The 14699-nt window shown below is 37.0% G+C and overlaps 1 protein-coding gene across 1 annotated transcript; it reads left to right on the forward strand.

Annotated features, from left to right (window-relative positions):
- The first annotated feature begins 498 nt into the window (after nt 1-498).
- On the forward strand, nt 499-3237 carry LOC142353611 (perivitellin-2 67 kDa subunit-like). Its single transcript, XM_075405897.1, has 2 exons — nt 499-958; nt 1465-3237. Exons 1-2 carry the CDS (start codon nt 685-687, stop codon nt 3045-3047), a joined length of 1857 nt encoding a protein of 618 aa, XP_075262012.1. The 5' UTR covers nt 499-684; the 3' UTR covers nt 3048-3237.
- Nucleotides 3238-14699: the final 11462 nt, after the last annotated feature.

Consider the following 14699-nt stretch of genomic DNA (forward strand, 5'->3'; position numbering starts at 1 on the left):
CGATGGAGTGAGGTCATTGTCAATTTCTAATAACAAATTTTGAATTACACATAAACGGAGTAACACTACGCTCAGCTTGAACATTAAAGGTGTTTTTTTTTGCTAAAATCAGTTTTCTTTGGTGTCAAAAACGCACGCTCATAGTTCATATATGAGTTTTCGGTCAGTTATTTTACAGTTCCTTGCTTTGTCCTCTGAGCTATTATAGTAGTAGCCTTATAGTATCCTGTTTTCACTTTAATTCGAGCAAATTGTCCCAACTACTTTTCGCAGTTGCATTTTTTCGTTATGACAGAACTCTATAATCTTTCGAGCATATGCTTACTATTTGTATATGAGCTCAGCAGAAGATGAATGCTTTGCAATATTCCGTTGCAGCTTACATCGTCTACTGATTGCAGTTTATATTTGTACAAGAAGTCAAACTAGCCCGATGTTTGAGCACCCCCCCCCCCCCTTCAGCTGTCGACAGGATTATTAGACTGATAAAAGAATTTGAAATTTCAGATGTTTCTCTGAAAAGTTGCTTCAGAACTTGCTTCTCTTTCAGTACTTCTGAAATTGCCTGACTTTTAAGTAGCTCTCTTTCGTTAATTATACACTTCACAGTTAAATAATCATTTAGCGAGACACATTCGAAGTTTGGCATGGGTCGAAAATTCTAATAAAACTTTATTTTACAAAATGAGATTTTGTGAAGTTTTGTTTTTCGCGATTGTTTTGGTTTACCCAAAATATGCCCAATCTTCCTCCTGTGATAATCTCCCCCCAGCCCTTGCTCGAATGACATTAGGCGTGGACGTGACACGAATCGATTTCACCCCAGTCAGTAATAACAAAATGGACGGGTACAAAGGTGGCGTGATCAAATTTACCTGTGATGAGGGGAAAACGTGGAAAAACCCAGCCAACGACATAACTTATCAAATGCCGGATCAAATATGGAGTATTTCTTCAGGTTATTGTCAATAGAGCCGATTTATACAGAAAAATGAAAGCCGAAATCCTCATCGTCCCTTAATTTTTTTTCACTCGGTCTATTAATTTTTACTTCTGAGAAGAGAAAATTTTGAAATTTTCAATACTCAACTGTAGAAATGAACCCGAATTTTTACTTCTATTATAAATATTGTGGCCACGGACATACTTTAGTGGTCATAGGCCAGATTGGACCACTATATAAAATATAAGCAACCAATTTTTATTCACCTATCTTTTGACTGGCTCAAGTTGAAATTCTGAGTTCGAAGTCTTTTTAAACCGTCTTGGCCAATTTGGTTAAATCTCATATACAGGTTATGTAGCCAACAAGTTTGTTCTTAATTAAAATTATAAACACAAGTTTAGGTGAAAGTGGAATTTTTTAATCTACGTTTTTAAGTTTTTAAAACTCGCAAGCGATGCTTTCGCCTTTTTGCAATTCCGACGCTTAATATCGGCTCTCTTGCACTATCTCCACGACAGTTCCAAGTGAAACTGCATCCGTTGACTTAAAAAAATACAGCACTGTCTCCGATGTCGAGAAGAAAATGAATGTCGATTTCTCATCCATATTTGGCTTTGGAATTTCTAAGATTTTCAAATTGCTGACAAGTTTTTCCGCCGAATATGAATATTTGAATCACCAAATCAAAAAAGAAAACAAGACGGTCTATCAAGCGCAATCGTTTGTGTCAGTGTCCAACGCTGTTTTTGCGCCTCCCTCCTTTTTTGGGTTTCCTGATGAAATGAAGACTGTGATCCGGCGACTTCCGAACAGGTTTGAATCAGAGCCGAAGCCATATTTGGACTTCATACATCAATTCGGCACTCACTTCATCTCAAGCGCGAAGTTTGGCGGTTATATCGACCTCGTCTTCTCGATCTCAGAAAAGACATCAGAATCTACAACTAAACATAAAGGAAAAATCGGTGGTGAAATTGAAGCTGAAGCGAATATCCCACTTCAAGATATCCCGTTGGAGAAAACTTCCTTTTTTGGTATAATAATAGAGTTTCTCAAACAGTACGTGGCGAAAGATCTCGAACTTAACGCCAACGGATCAAGAAAACTCTCATTTGGGGGTAGTAGTATAAAAAAGATGACAGAATCTATGAGCGACCTCGGGTTGAAATTAAACTACCACGGCGGGCAAGCCTCTCTTTTCGACCTCGAGAACATCGAAAACTGGGAAAAGTCGGTTCCCGCCAACCCGTGGCTGTTTGCTGCATCTTTAGTTCCCATTTATAAGTTGGTCAACGACAGCCAGAAAAAATCCTCGATGGAAAAAGCTATGAATTCATACTTAAGCCAGCCTTATATTGACCAACTTTGGGGTAAGGTCCGAAATGCATCAAACAAGTATCTTTTCGCTGAGGAAGTTGGAGATTTGGAATTGCTCTTCACCCGGGCAAACACTTTGAAAATCAGTCCTAATAAACTCCTAACGGACCTTGCAAAGCTGGACCAGGATATAAAGTTCCATCTAGACCTCCCTGAGTGGTGGAACGAAACAAAATTCTGTTACAAAACTGAACCCAAAATAGCCGGGCAAAAGGGTAACAAAGACTGCCCAGATTCAGGTCCAATTTGCGCGGCTGTCGGCCGATCGGAGTACACTTCTTTCTATTATGACAAAAGCAAAAAAGACTCGAAAACCCACTGTCAGATACAATGGAGCATGGTCAGCCCTGCTTATCGTGAAAAATGGTTTAATCAAGTCCAGCTTTGCTTTTCGTCTACCTGTACACGACGGGGCGAAAACTGCGCGAGGATTAACCGATATACTCGCCTTTATACTGACGAAAGTGCTCTGAATACCGACAAAAACGGATGCGGGTTGAGGTGGAAACTTCGAGTCCACAGGTCTGCAAAGGTACCCCTTTGGTTCAAAAACACCCAACTGTGTGTGCATCTATCGGGTAATTTTGGGCACTGCAAGGGTGAAAATTCACAGACTACACTGTGTGCAGCCCAGAATAAGTGGACCCAAAGTGTCTGGGACAGTTCGAATGACAAAAATAACGGATGTGGATACCAGTGGGGCCTGTTTCAGATATTAGAATAAGACTTCGAAATTGACTTTGCAGATAAAAATATATTATTGTACTCTACTCACGACTTAGAAATTTCCTCTGAACACCAAGTCATAAATTTTGATTCAAATTAGTTGACGACAGCACGGAATTTTATCTATTCACTTTTATCACCATTACTGTTTTTTATCGAATTAGACAAGAAACTTTTTTTGATTGTTGTATTGATAAATTTAACTATAGGTGTCGGGAAAATTGTCTAGTGGTAGTAAAATGATCTTATTTACAAACAATATGCCCCATGTTTTCGGATGGGGGTTTTAGATTCTGATTTGAGATCATGATGACTGCATTTAATTTTTGCATTTGAACCTAATGAGTGAAAACAAATACGGCACCTTTGAAAGTTGATTTTACAAGAGAAAAGGGAGGGTTACCTTTTAAATCTGTTAATTACATACAGCAGAATCCAGGATCCAAATGTGGAAAAACAGAAACTTTTGTTGCCAGTAAGATGCCTGAAATGATTACTATGGTTCCTGCATTTAAGACACCAAAATGAGCTTAGAGTTCTTCACAGATTTTGCAGAAGAAATAATTAACGATCTGAATCTGCTCTATCATCATTTATGCTATATTTGTTGATATTAGCCCAGAAGTTTAGTGTGCCTAAAATTATTGGTACAATAATTATCCCTAATTGACTAATTGTACTTTGAATAATATGAAAAAATTTAATTTGATAAAAAAAGATATACTTGTTTAACTTATATACGATATTAAAAATTAAAAGTATGCACCAATTGTTTTCATTATAAATCACAGTTTTTAGGAGGAAACCAACGCCACAAAATAAACATCACGAGAAAAAATTACATATGTTTAAGGATATCAACAACATGAAAAAAAAGTTACATATGTTTGAGAAAAAAAGAGCAACAATCGTTTTTATCCCCTAATCTGTCTCAATCCTCCCATCAACATAACCTTGAATCTCACAACCTCTACTGGCAGATCCAAAAAAACATACCCGGCAGATTGCCGGAAAATATGATTCCAATAAGCATGATCGGGATTGAAAGAATAGAAGATATTGAAAAAAAAAAAGATTTTTGTACAAAAACATTTTTTAAATCCGATTTATTTTGATGACATTTCGTAGTTGAACATATCGTACTTCTGTTTCTTAGAGAGAGGCTACAGGGGCTACTATCAATACCAATAAGCATTAGGGATGGTGACTAAGACTTATAGGAACGACTTTCAAATAGCGGGCATCTAAAATTGGGCTTTATGGGTTTATCCCGTTTCTACTACTGACTTCAATTTTTATACTGACTCTGTTCATTTTGTATTGCTTTGCTTAGCAACTGCTGTTCACAATCACTTTTAGCAGAATGAGAGAAGAGAGAAACTAGCCTAGAGAAGTCAAAAACATATCACGCAAAATGTTGAAAAAGAGGCAAAGTGAGGTAAAGCGAAGCATTTTTTTATTCGACGAAGTAAAAAAACATAGCAGGACAAGTCCTGAATTACAATCCAAGGAATTGAATGAAATACAGGCCCAATTTACCTGACCAGCAGATCAATTGAACAATCCCAGCCAAAAAGTCGAAATCTCGAAAGTTGAGAAACAAAAAGAATCACACTAAACAAAAAAAAAACAATTACTCCTAAAACTCTTGAAGCTTTTAACCTGAAGGCCATTTATGACACAATGCAGTATAGTCATTAACTCACGCAAAAGACTTTAAAGAGATTAATTTGACACTAAAGGTAGATAATCTCGAAAAAAATGACAAATGCTTCAAAAAGAAATGTGAAAAATGCTTCAAATGAAAAGGAAAAATTTAAGATATTTTTCAAAAATGAGTCAGGAAAAATGTTCAAATCCATTTTTCTACTGTAGAGTTCTTTCTTTTAACTGATCTACATTATTAAAAAGTTTCGTTGGCCAATAAAGATAGTTAAACTAAGAAAATGACAAAAAAAATTCAAAAAATTTGAAAACAATCAAATTTAAATTGCAAGCTTTATTTAAAAAATTACTTATTTTTGCAATCTAAGAAACTAGAAAACTATTTTGTTGCCACTAGAAACTCTGCAGTAACATACTAGCAAACTCAATAGCAGCAAACCTTTGGCCGCTGAGGAAAAAGACTAAAATTCCAGGAAGTCAAAGAAAAAATTACAATTTTAAAATCGCTAATTTTTGTAATATTAAAATCTTGAAACAAATTCCCCACTACCACTCGAAACTATGCAGTAACCTATTATCAAAACCTAAAGGAAATGTTTTGGCTGTTCAGTTTAGAGAAACCAAAAAATTGACATCAATTTTCAAAAATTTGAAAAAATTATCTTATGCCATGGCCAATAAAGATTTTGAATTAAACTATTAGCAAATCCCAGACAAGATTTCTTGCCCAATGTAGCTGGAAAACTTGATTAATGACAATTAATGCCGGAAAATTGGAAAAACTGCAAGTTTTATCAAAAAAATTGGTACAAGTCGTGAAGTTGAAAACCATTCCATTACCAGTAGAAACTATAAAATAACCTGTTATTGGGACACCAAGAGCTGAAACAACAAAAATATTCAAAAAACTTGAAAAATTTTAGAAATTAATTAAATTACCGTGTTTATGTTTGGTGTAGCAATACATATAGCTCTTAAAATGGCCATAAAAAGTAATTACGTCTTGCAAAAATCCGAGAAAAAGACGAAAAAATTGCCACATTTTGGGCTCAAAAACTTCTGAAAATGACCTGTTAACCTTGAATTACGGCCTTCCCAGTAGCTTCACCACTCGAAGTACTAGAAGAACTACTAAACGCGGCTAAGGGCCTCTAATGAAACTTGATGCCCGCTGAGCTTTTCCTGTTTATCCCGTTTTGAAAGCTCAAAGTCATGAAAAAAGGTGTGAAAACATCTTACAAAAATAAAAAAAAAAAGACAGAGCACCAATACAATCCAATTCTTGGATTGTAAAAAAATAGGAGCGCTATAATAGCCGGCTGAGAAGATGAAGGCGGCTATTAAACAATTGAGGAAAATTTTTTGAACGATCGTAAATTAGACTTTATGATGTTAAGGTTTAAAAAAAATTTTCCGAAAATTCAGAATTGAAATCAGAAAACGTCTGCTAATTTCAAATAAAAACGTTTTGTCTAGCTCCAAAATTGACGTACAAGTTGCTCGCTCGAATCTACGATTCGCTTTGTCAACCAGATGAGGCGAAAGTGGATATTTGGCTTTCGATTCTCGTAGTTTGTTTTTGCTATTACATTCATGAAATGTGAGCAAAAAGCTTCGATTGTTTGCTGTCATAAAATTTTGAATCATTAAGGAAACGAAAACCCCTTAGTGTCCACATTTAATAAAAACCATAGTCGCTGAGATTGGTTGTTATCACAACTCCGGTTTCCTGCAAGATTTTTTTAAAGAACAGATTACTGAATACTATTTTTTGAAGTATTAAGAGGCCGAATTTTTAGCAAATATTGTTTTTATGAACTTTAGCTGTGTTTCGTTCACTTTGAAACAGGAGGAAACTTTGTTATTAATTCCCCCCCCCCCCCCCCCCCACTTTAAGTAAGAAAGAAATTTGAAATGGATAAAAGAGAAAAACGATTACAATAATGAACACCGAGAAAAGGTTTAGCGATGTTGTTTTTGACTGTCACTTGACTTACATTTTTCAATTAATCTTTGAATTCCATTTCTTACAATTATATTTTTAATAGAATCTGAGTAGAGATTCAATTTTTATCTACTTATAAAAGCAAAAGAGACTTTTAATATGAACGTAATTACTCAAACTTTTTAGGGTGAAGGAGTTTTTTCCAAATCATACTTGAAAAAAGTGATCGAAAAAACAATAAGAAAGTTTTGATGAAAAACTGTTGACAGTCAGTTTTAAATCAAAAGCTGAAAACAAAACCAAGCTGAGGACAAACAAATAAGGAAAATCCGAGGCAACAAGAGTAAAAAATTTTTAGGAATTCGATCAAAAACTGTGAATTAAAAATGTTCTCTTTCAAACGGCGGGGATGACACTTTTTAAAATCTATTTGATCAAACGAAATGTCCTGAAAGCAACCTTCTAATTATCTTTAACATGAGCATTGGTGCCTACCCAGGCTGAGATCCCAGACCCAAAGTGGATATGTCCAGACAGGTCCAGACGGAAAGTGCCTATGTCCAGACCGTCCCAGACTCAAAGTGCCTATGTCCAGACCGTCCCAGACGGAAAGTGGATATGTCCAGATTTTCGTGCGTTCAAAATTTTTCGTGCGTTCTTCGTGCGTTCGAATACAAATATGTTCAGACCATCCCAGACCGAAACAGTATATGTCCAGACTTTCGTGCGTTCTTGTCCAGACCATCGTGCGCTCCAACTCAAACTCGTGCGTTCAACGCCAAATTTCTAGTGCGACCATGTCCAGACCATCGTGCGGTCATGTCCAGACCATCGTGCGTTCAAATCCAGACCATTGTGCGTTCATGTCCAGACTTTCGTGCGTTCATGTCCAGACCATCGTGCGTTCACCAGACCATCGTGCGTTCATGTCCAGACCATCGTGCGTTCATGTCCAGACCATCGTGCGTTCATCCGTGTTTCCAGACCGTGTAATTTTGAAAGCACGACACCGCCTTCGTGCGTTCATTTCGGTCTGGACATATCTGGTTTCGGTCTGGGACCTCAGCCTGGGTACTCCATTTGTAAAGAGTTATTTATACAGACCTGGTACTTTTCGAAGAATAATTTACGATTTACTCTATTCATAGCATGCAGATGAACATCAGTTGATAAAAAAATAAGCATCAAGTAAAAACATTATACACCTAACAAAATTGAATATTGTGAAAATCAATGATTATAGAAAACAACCTTGATTGCTAAACCTAAATATTGTGATGTTGAACTACAATTGATTTATGAGAGGGAACTCATTAGTTCTCAACTTTAATCTAGAATCTAAAAATTTAATCTCGTATTCTAGAAAAAAAATATCCATTACCGTCGGCAGAAAATTGCAAATAGGGAAAAGCGTCAATGTTTTCCGAGCGAAAAAGAAAAATTATAGTAGCGATAGAAAAATTCAAAATATAATGGAGAATTCTGTTTCGTACCAAACATCTGATTCGTGCCAGAAAACACATAGTTATTCCATTGATTTTTCAACGTTCTTGTAAATTCTAAAGAATTCTTCTTGCTTTATTCGCTCACAATTTTGCATTCTTTTCGCGGGAATCTTAAAATATTTTGAACTCTCAATATTGGAAGATTTTGAAACGTGCTCTAAGATCACAACCTTGTTTCAGGCAAGATCCATTTATTTCACGATTCTCGCAAGAATCGAGCAAGATGTCAATCCGATTTTTGTGAGGGTAGTTTTTCATTAGCAAGTGATGTAGTCATTTCTTTATTCATTTTTGCAAATTTAATTTCAAATTTGGAGACAATCAGGAAAAATTTTGCATTTTCAAAGACATGGATAAATGGTTACAATTTAGAGAAATCCGACGGCTATTATTTGCAGAAAGCATGCAAACGAAAACAGAAAGCGACAGAAACGAGTCAGAGTGCTTCGAAGACCTTTTCATGCCAGAAACACTGATACCGTCGATTTTTTTAATAATAGGAAAATTCAACATCTGCAAAACCATAAAGGATACAGAGCTTTCACCTATATATTTAACATAGTCAACATTTACAAATTGCGATTTAGAACTCGAACTGAACGTCAAGTCTGATTCAGTACAGAATCGGTGAAATTTCAAGTCCTGGATCAGTACTGTATCAGAGCTATGACATTGTCACTTCTCAAACTTGATCGAAACTGTCACTTTCAAATCTTTAATCAAGACCTAAGCCTCGACAAGTATGGAGTCAAGTCTTAGTTAAAACTTTACAGGTCATCTTGGGTCAAAGATTGAGCACAGTTTGGCCTCAACATTTTTGCTTTGTTAAAAAATCCCAAAGGGACGGTAACAACACAAGACAGCCCGAGATTTTCCACATCCCTAGGATAGAAAACGAAAAAAACTCTGATATCGCTCAAAGATGTCAGTCATGGCCACTTTTCGGTTTTCTAATTAATATTTTGGACATTTTAAGTTTTCATTATACGCTCAATTAAGAAATAGATTAGTCAAATTAAGAAAATTCTCGTATAAACTTTTTAACGAGTTTTGCTAATTTTGAATTGCATTTATTATAAATAATTTCTTCTTATAACTACAATTTGCTATTGACTGCGCAAGAATCGGCAGGATTTGTCAAGACTTGATTTTATCTGGACGTTATCAATGCCGATTTGTCAATTCAAGATATGTATTCAACTGGAAAAAGTACTGATCAAAACTTCGAAAATGTTCCGGCTGCTTCCAATAGGATGTCAGCAACAAATGAAAGGCGAGAAGTGAGCCAAAACTTCAACGCTAATTATCAAAAGTATCACTTTTTAGGCATAATCATAGTGCTAACAATCTTGCACAAAGAACAACTTGTCGACGATCTTTTTGTTCATGAAAATTAAACTCTACAAAAAATGAAAGTTTTTTCTTTTAAATGACCGGTTTTTGTCTGACTTTGATTTGCTTGAAATCAACATGGCTTCACACAGGAAAACTTAGAGTAAACTTAACTTAAAAGCAGCTTGATTCACATGCATGTTGTGTTTTTTTTGCGCTACATTAACTTGCTCGATTTTCACCTTAAAGTTTTCCTGAAAGTCAACAAGAAGGCTTGCATGTTCTTTGCGTGGCACAGAAAGTTTTACCAATAGCATTTGAAACATAAGAAGTATCATATTAATATACCTGAAACATTATTTCAGAGATGTTTGATTCGCACCAGGCCACGGTTTTTATCAGGCTGCTAGGAAACAGTTCATTTCACTAGGCTGAAGATTGAAAAAAAAGACACAAGAAGGGGTTTTTTCAGGGGAACCAAAAGCGTGATGAAACTCTAATCACGATAAAAATAAATGTTGTTGTACTTATTTTTTGATAAGTATAATTAAAATAGCTTTCCTGAAAAGTTCTTTTAATGTAAAAAAACACTCAACATTCTTGCTTTAATTGCGGTTTTGATTATGCTTCATCATTCTTTAACAATAACTCATTGAGAATTGAAGGTTTTTAAACAATTCTAATGTCAAATTGGTTGCTTCTGATTCAAAAAAATTCGTTTAGACCTTTCCCTATCTTTCTCTCCCTAATGATCTCAGGAGGAACGCTTTGCTAACAAACATTGTCAAGTGAGGATTTAATGGTTAAAATAATTCTGGTATAAGTACAATGTTTTTACAATTTTATCAAGATATTCGAAAACGAACCCCAAAACATAAAAGAAGTAGAACGTGTATTCCGTCAAATCCTTCTCATTTCAATCTATTCTTGTCTTGACATTCTGCTTCAGAAAGTTAAGATACTGCAAAGTGAATCAATTGCTATTGCTTTGGTTATAAATAATAATTCAATTATGTGTCTTACATTACCAATGAGAAAAAAGTGTCTCAATTTTCCTGCAAAGATTTTTTGTAACACTAGGGAAAAATTGCTGTCCAAGCCAAATTTAATTAAATTAAGACATTTATATTAAAAATAATGCAAAAGCAGTTAAAACGAACAAGCCAATTTGAGGTATTGAGAGAAATAGCAGTATAAACACTAGAATACAGCTCAAGAGTAAATGATAAAAAAAACTAAGATCAATTCTGTATACCTGCGAAACTGTTTTAATACCGACGTGTATGAAGCAAATAAGTTTAAAAATTGAGAGAGATAATTAAAAAAGCTATATACAACTTACTGTTGTGTCAAATCAATTAATAAACAATTTAGGTCACAGATGAAACCCCACACCTTGATTAAAGACATCGGAAATGCTTTTAAAATAGATGCAACAAAAATATTGGAAACTGAAATGAGGGCAAAAGATGGCAATTTCTGTAAGGCTTTTCAACCAGGCGGCATGTCACCTATTGAAAAACTATTATTGTTTAAATCTTTAAAAAGAACCAAATTAGCGCACTGAAAATTAAACAAAGCGTGCAAGATTAGTGTGTTGAAGAATAATAGCAAAATATTGTGATTCAAATTCAACAAAAAGCTCATTTACCATCCTCACATCATAAGAGACTTTTTAATTTGAGATAACACCGAAAAACTGAACCTTGGTAGCTTTTATGGCAGTGCAGTTATTTGTAAAATCTATTTCACACAGATTTGCTAAGGCTGCTTTAAGGAAGTTTAATGGCTGACCTTCAATTTGGATGCTCCAAAAAGGAAAATATCATTATGATATGAGCTGCAAACAGAAATTTTTTCCTCAAAAAAATAACAAAATCTATCAGATAGAAGCTATTCAAAAGATGCATAAAAAAGACAGCGTGCATTATTAGGGAGCAAATGTGGCCTGTCAACTGTTTTGCTTTCGGACAGAAATATAAAGAGGCCATCAACAGTGAGTTCAGAAACGAAATATCTTTCGATATTTAGTCGGTAAATTTTTTTCCTAAAAGAAACGACGTTTCTAGAATTCGAAAAAAAGTAAAAATAATTTTTATAATTAAAATATTTTTGGCATAAGTACAATTTTTTTTAAAGTTTTGTCGGATTTTCCAAAACGAAACTCAAAACATAAAAAAGTAGAACGTGTATTCCGTCAAATCCTTCTCATTTTAATTAACTCATTGTATTGATATTCTGCTTCAGAAAGTGTAGATACTGCAAAGTGAATCAATTGTTATCGCGTTGGTTATAAAAAATAATTGGATTTTGTGTCTTACATTACCAATGAGAAAAAAGTGTCTCAATTTTCCAGCAAAGATTTTTTGTAACAGTAGGGCAAAAAATAGCTGATCCAATTCAATTTCAATTAAATTATTACAGTTATACAAAAAAGGCGCAAAAGCAGGTAAAACGAACAAACCAGTTTGAGGTATTGAGAGACATAGCAGTATAAAAACTGGAATACAGCTAAAGAAAAATTTACAAAAAAAACTAAGCGCATTTCTGGATAACTGAGAAACTGTTTGAATACCGACGTGTATGAAGCAAATTAGTTGAAAAATTGAGAGAGAAGGTTCAAAGTACTATATACAACTTACTGTGGTATCACTGGGTCACAGATGTTACCCCCTGACTGAAATTGCCCTGTAAGAGTGGGCTGCAATGGGCTGCAATGGTAGGATTTTTCAGGAATTATCCCCCTGACTGAAATTGCCATGTAAGAGTGGGCTGCAACGGGCTGCAATGGGAGGATTTTGGAGGAATTACACCGCTGAAAAAATTGCCATGAAGAGTGGGCTGCAATGGGCTGCAATAGGAGGATTTTTCAGGAATTACCCCGCTGATTGATACTGCCATGTAAGAGTGCGCTGCAATCGGCTGCAATGGGAGGACTTTTGAAAAACTAACCCCTGACTAAAATTGTCATGTAAGAGTGGGTTGCAATGGGGTCCAATGGGAGGAATTTTCAGGAAATACCACCCTGACTAAAATTACCATGTAAGAGTGGGCTGCAATGGGCTGCAATGGGAGGAGTTTTGAGGAATTACTCCCCTGACTAAAATTGCCGAGTAAGAGTGGGCTGCAATGGGAAGGCTTTTCAGGAGTTACCCCCTGACTGAAATTGCCATGCAAGAGTGCGCTGCAATGGGCTGCAATGTGGTTACTTTTGAGGAATTACCTCCCTGACTAAAATTGCCAATTAATAGTGGGGTGCAATGGGCTGCAATGAGAGGACTTTTGAGGAAATACCCCCCTGACTAAAATTGACATGGAAGAGTGGGCTGCAAGGGGCTGAAGTGGGAGGACTTTTGAGGAATTACATGTAAGAGTGGGCTGCAATGGGCTGCAATGGGAGGACTTTTGAAGAATTACTCCCCTGACTAAAATTGCCATGTAAGAGTGGGCCGCAATGGGCTGCAAGTGGAGGACAATTCAAGAATTACCCCCCTGACTGAAATTACCATGAAAAAGTGCGCTGCATTGTGTTGCAATGGGAGGGATTCTGAGGAATTACCCCCCTGATTAAAATTTCCATGTAAGAGTAGGCTGCAATGGGCTGCAATGGGAGGACTTCTGAAGAATTACTCCCCTGACTAAAAGTGCCATGTGACAGGGATCTGCAATGGGCTGCAATGCGTGGACTTTTCAGGAATTACCCCCCTGACTGAAAGTGCCATGTAAGAGTGCGCTGCAATGTGCTGCAATAGGAGGAATTCTGAGGAATTACCCCCTGACTAAAACTGCCATGTGAGAGTGGGCTGCAATAGGCCGCAATGGGAGGACCTTTCGAGGAAATACCCCCTGACTAAAATTGCCATGTAAGAGTGGGCTGCAATGGGCTGCAATGGGAGGACTTTTCAGAAATTACCCCCTGACTGAAATTGCCATATAGGAGTGGGCTGCAATGGGCTGCAATGGGAGAACTTTTGAGGAATTACCCCCTGACTAAAATAACATGTAATAGTGGTCTGCAATGGGCTGCAATGGGCTGCAATGGGAGGACGTTTCAGGAATTACCAACCGGACTGAAATTACCATGTAAGAGAGCGCTGCAACGGACTGCAATGGGAGGACTTTTGAGGAATTATCCCCCCCTTGACTAAAATTGCCATCTATGAGTGGGCTGCAATGGGCTGAAATGGGAGGACTTTTGAAGAATTACTCCCCTGACTAAAATTGCCATATAAGAGTGGGCCGCAATGGGCTGCAAGTGGAGGACAATTCAAGAATTACCCCCCTGACTGAAATTACCATGAAAAAGTGCGCTGCATTGTGTTGCAATGGGAGGGATTCTGAGGAATTACCCCCCTGATTAAAATTTCCATGTAAGAGTGGGCTGCAATGGGCTGCAATGGGAGGACTTTTGAAGAATTACTCCCCTGACTAAAATTGCCATGTAAGAGTGGGCCGCAATGGGCTGCAAGTGGAGGACAATTCAAGAATTACCCCCCTGACTGAAATTACCAAGAAAAAGTGCGCTGCATTGTGTTGCAATGGGAGGGATTCTGAGGAATTACCCCCCTGATTAAAATTTCCATGTAAGAGTAGGCTGCAATGGGCTGCAATGGGAGGACTTCTGAAGAATTACTCCCCTGACTAAAAGTGCCATGTGACAGGGATCTGCAATGGGCTGCAATGCGTGGACTTTTCAGGAATTACCACCCTTACTGAAAGTGCCATGTAAGAGTGGGCTGCAAAGGGCTGCAATGGGAGGACTTTTCAGAAATTACCCCCTGACTGAAATTGCCATATAGGAGTGGGCTGCAATGGGCTGCAATGGGAGAACTTTTGAGGAACTACCCCCCGACTAAAATAACATGTAATAGTGGGCTGCAATGGGCTGCGATGGGCTGCAATTGGAGGACGTTTCAGGAATTACCACCCGGACTGAAATTACCATGTAAGAGAGCGCTGCAACGGACTGCAATGGGAGGACTTTTGAGGAATTATCCCCCCCTTGACTAAAATTGCAATGTATGAGTGGGCTGCAATGGGCTGAAATTGGAGGGCTTTTCAGGAATTAGCCCCCTGAATGAAATTGCCATGTAAGAATATGCTGCAATGGGCTGTTAATGGGAGGATTTATGAGGAATTAACCCCCCGATTAAAATTGCCAGGTAAGAGTGGGCTGCAATGGGGTGCAATGGGAGGACTTTTC

Source organism: Convolutriloba macropyga, chromosome 14 (genome assembly GCF_964194025.1).
Source record: "Convolutriloba macropyga chromosome 14, txConMacr16.3, whole genome shotgun sequence".
Lineage (NCBI taxonomy): Eukaryota > Metazoa > Xenacoelomorpha > Acoela > Convolutidae > Convolutriloba > Convolutriloba macropyga.

What these genes read in the sequence shown, in the direction of transcription:
- LOC142353611 (XM_075405897.1), top strand. Translation starts at nt 685, where the DNA reads ATGAGATTTTGTGAAGTTTTGTTTTTCGCGATTGTTTTGGTTTACCCA. An exon ending in AATATGGAGTATTTCTTCAG is followed by an intron (nt 959 to 1,464) that starts GTTATTGTCAAT and finishes TCTCCACGACAG; the next exon opens with TTCCAAGTGAAACTGCATCC.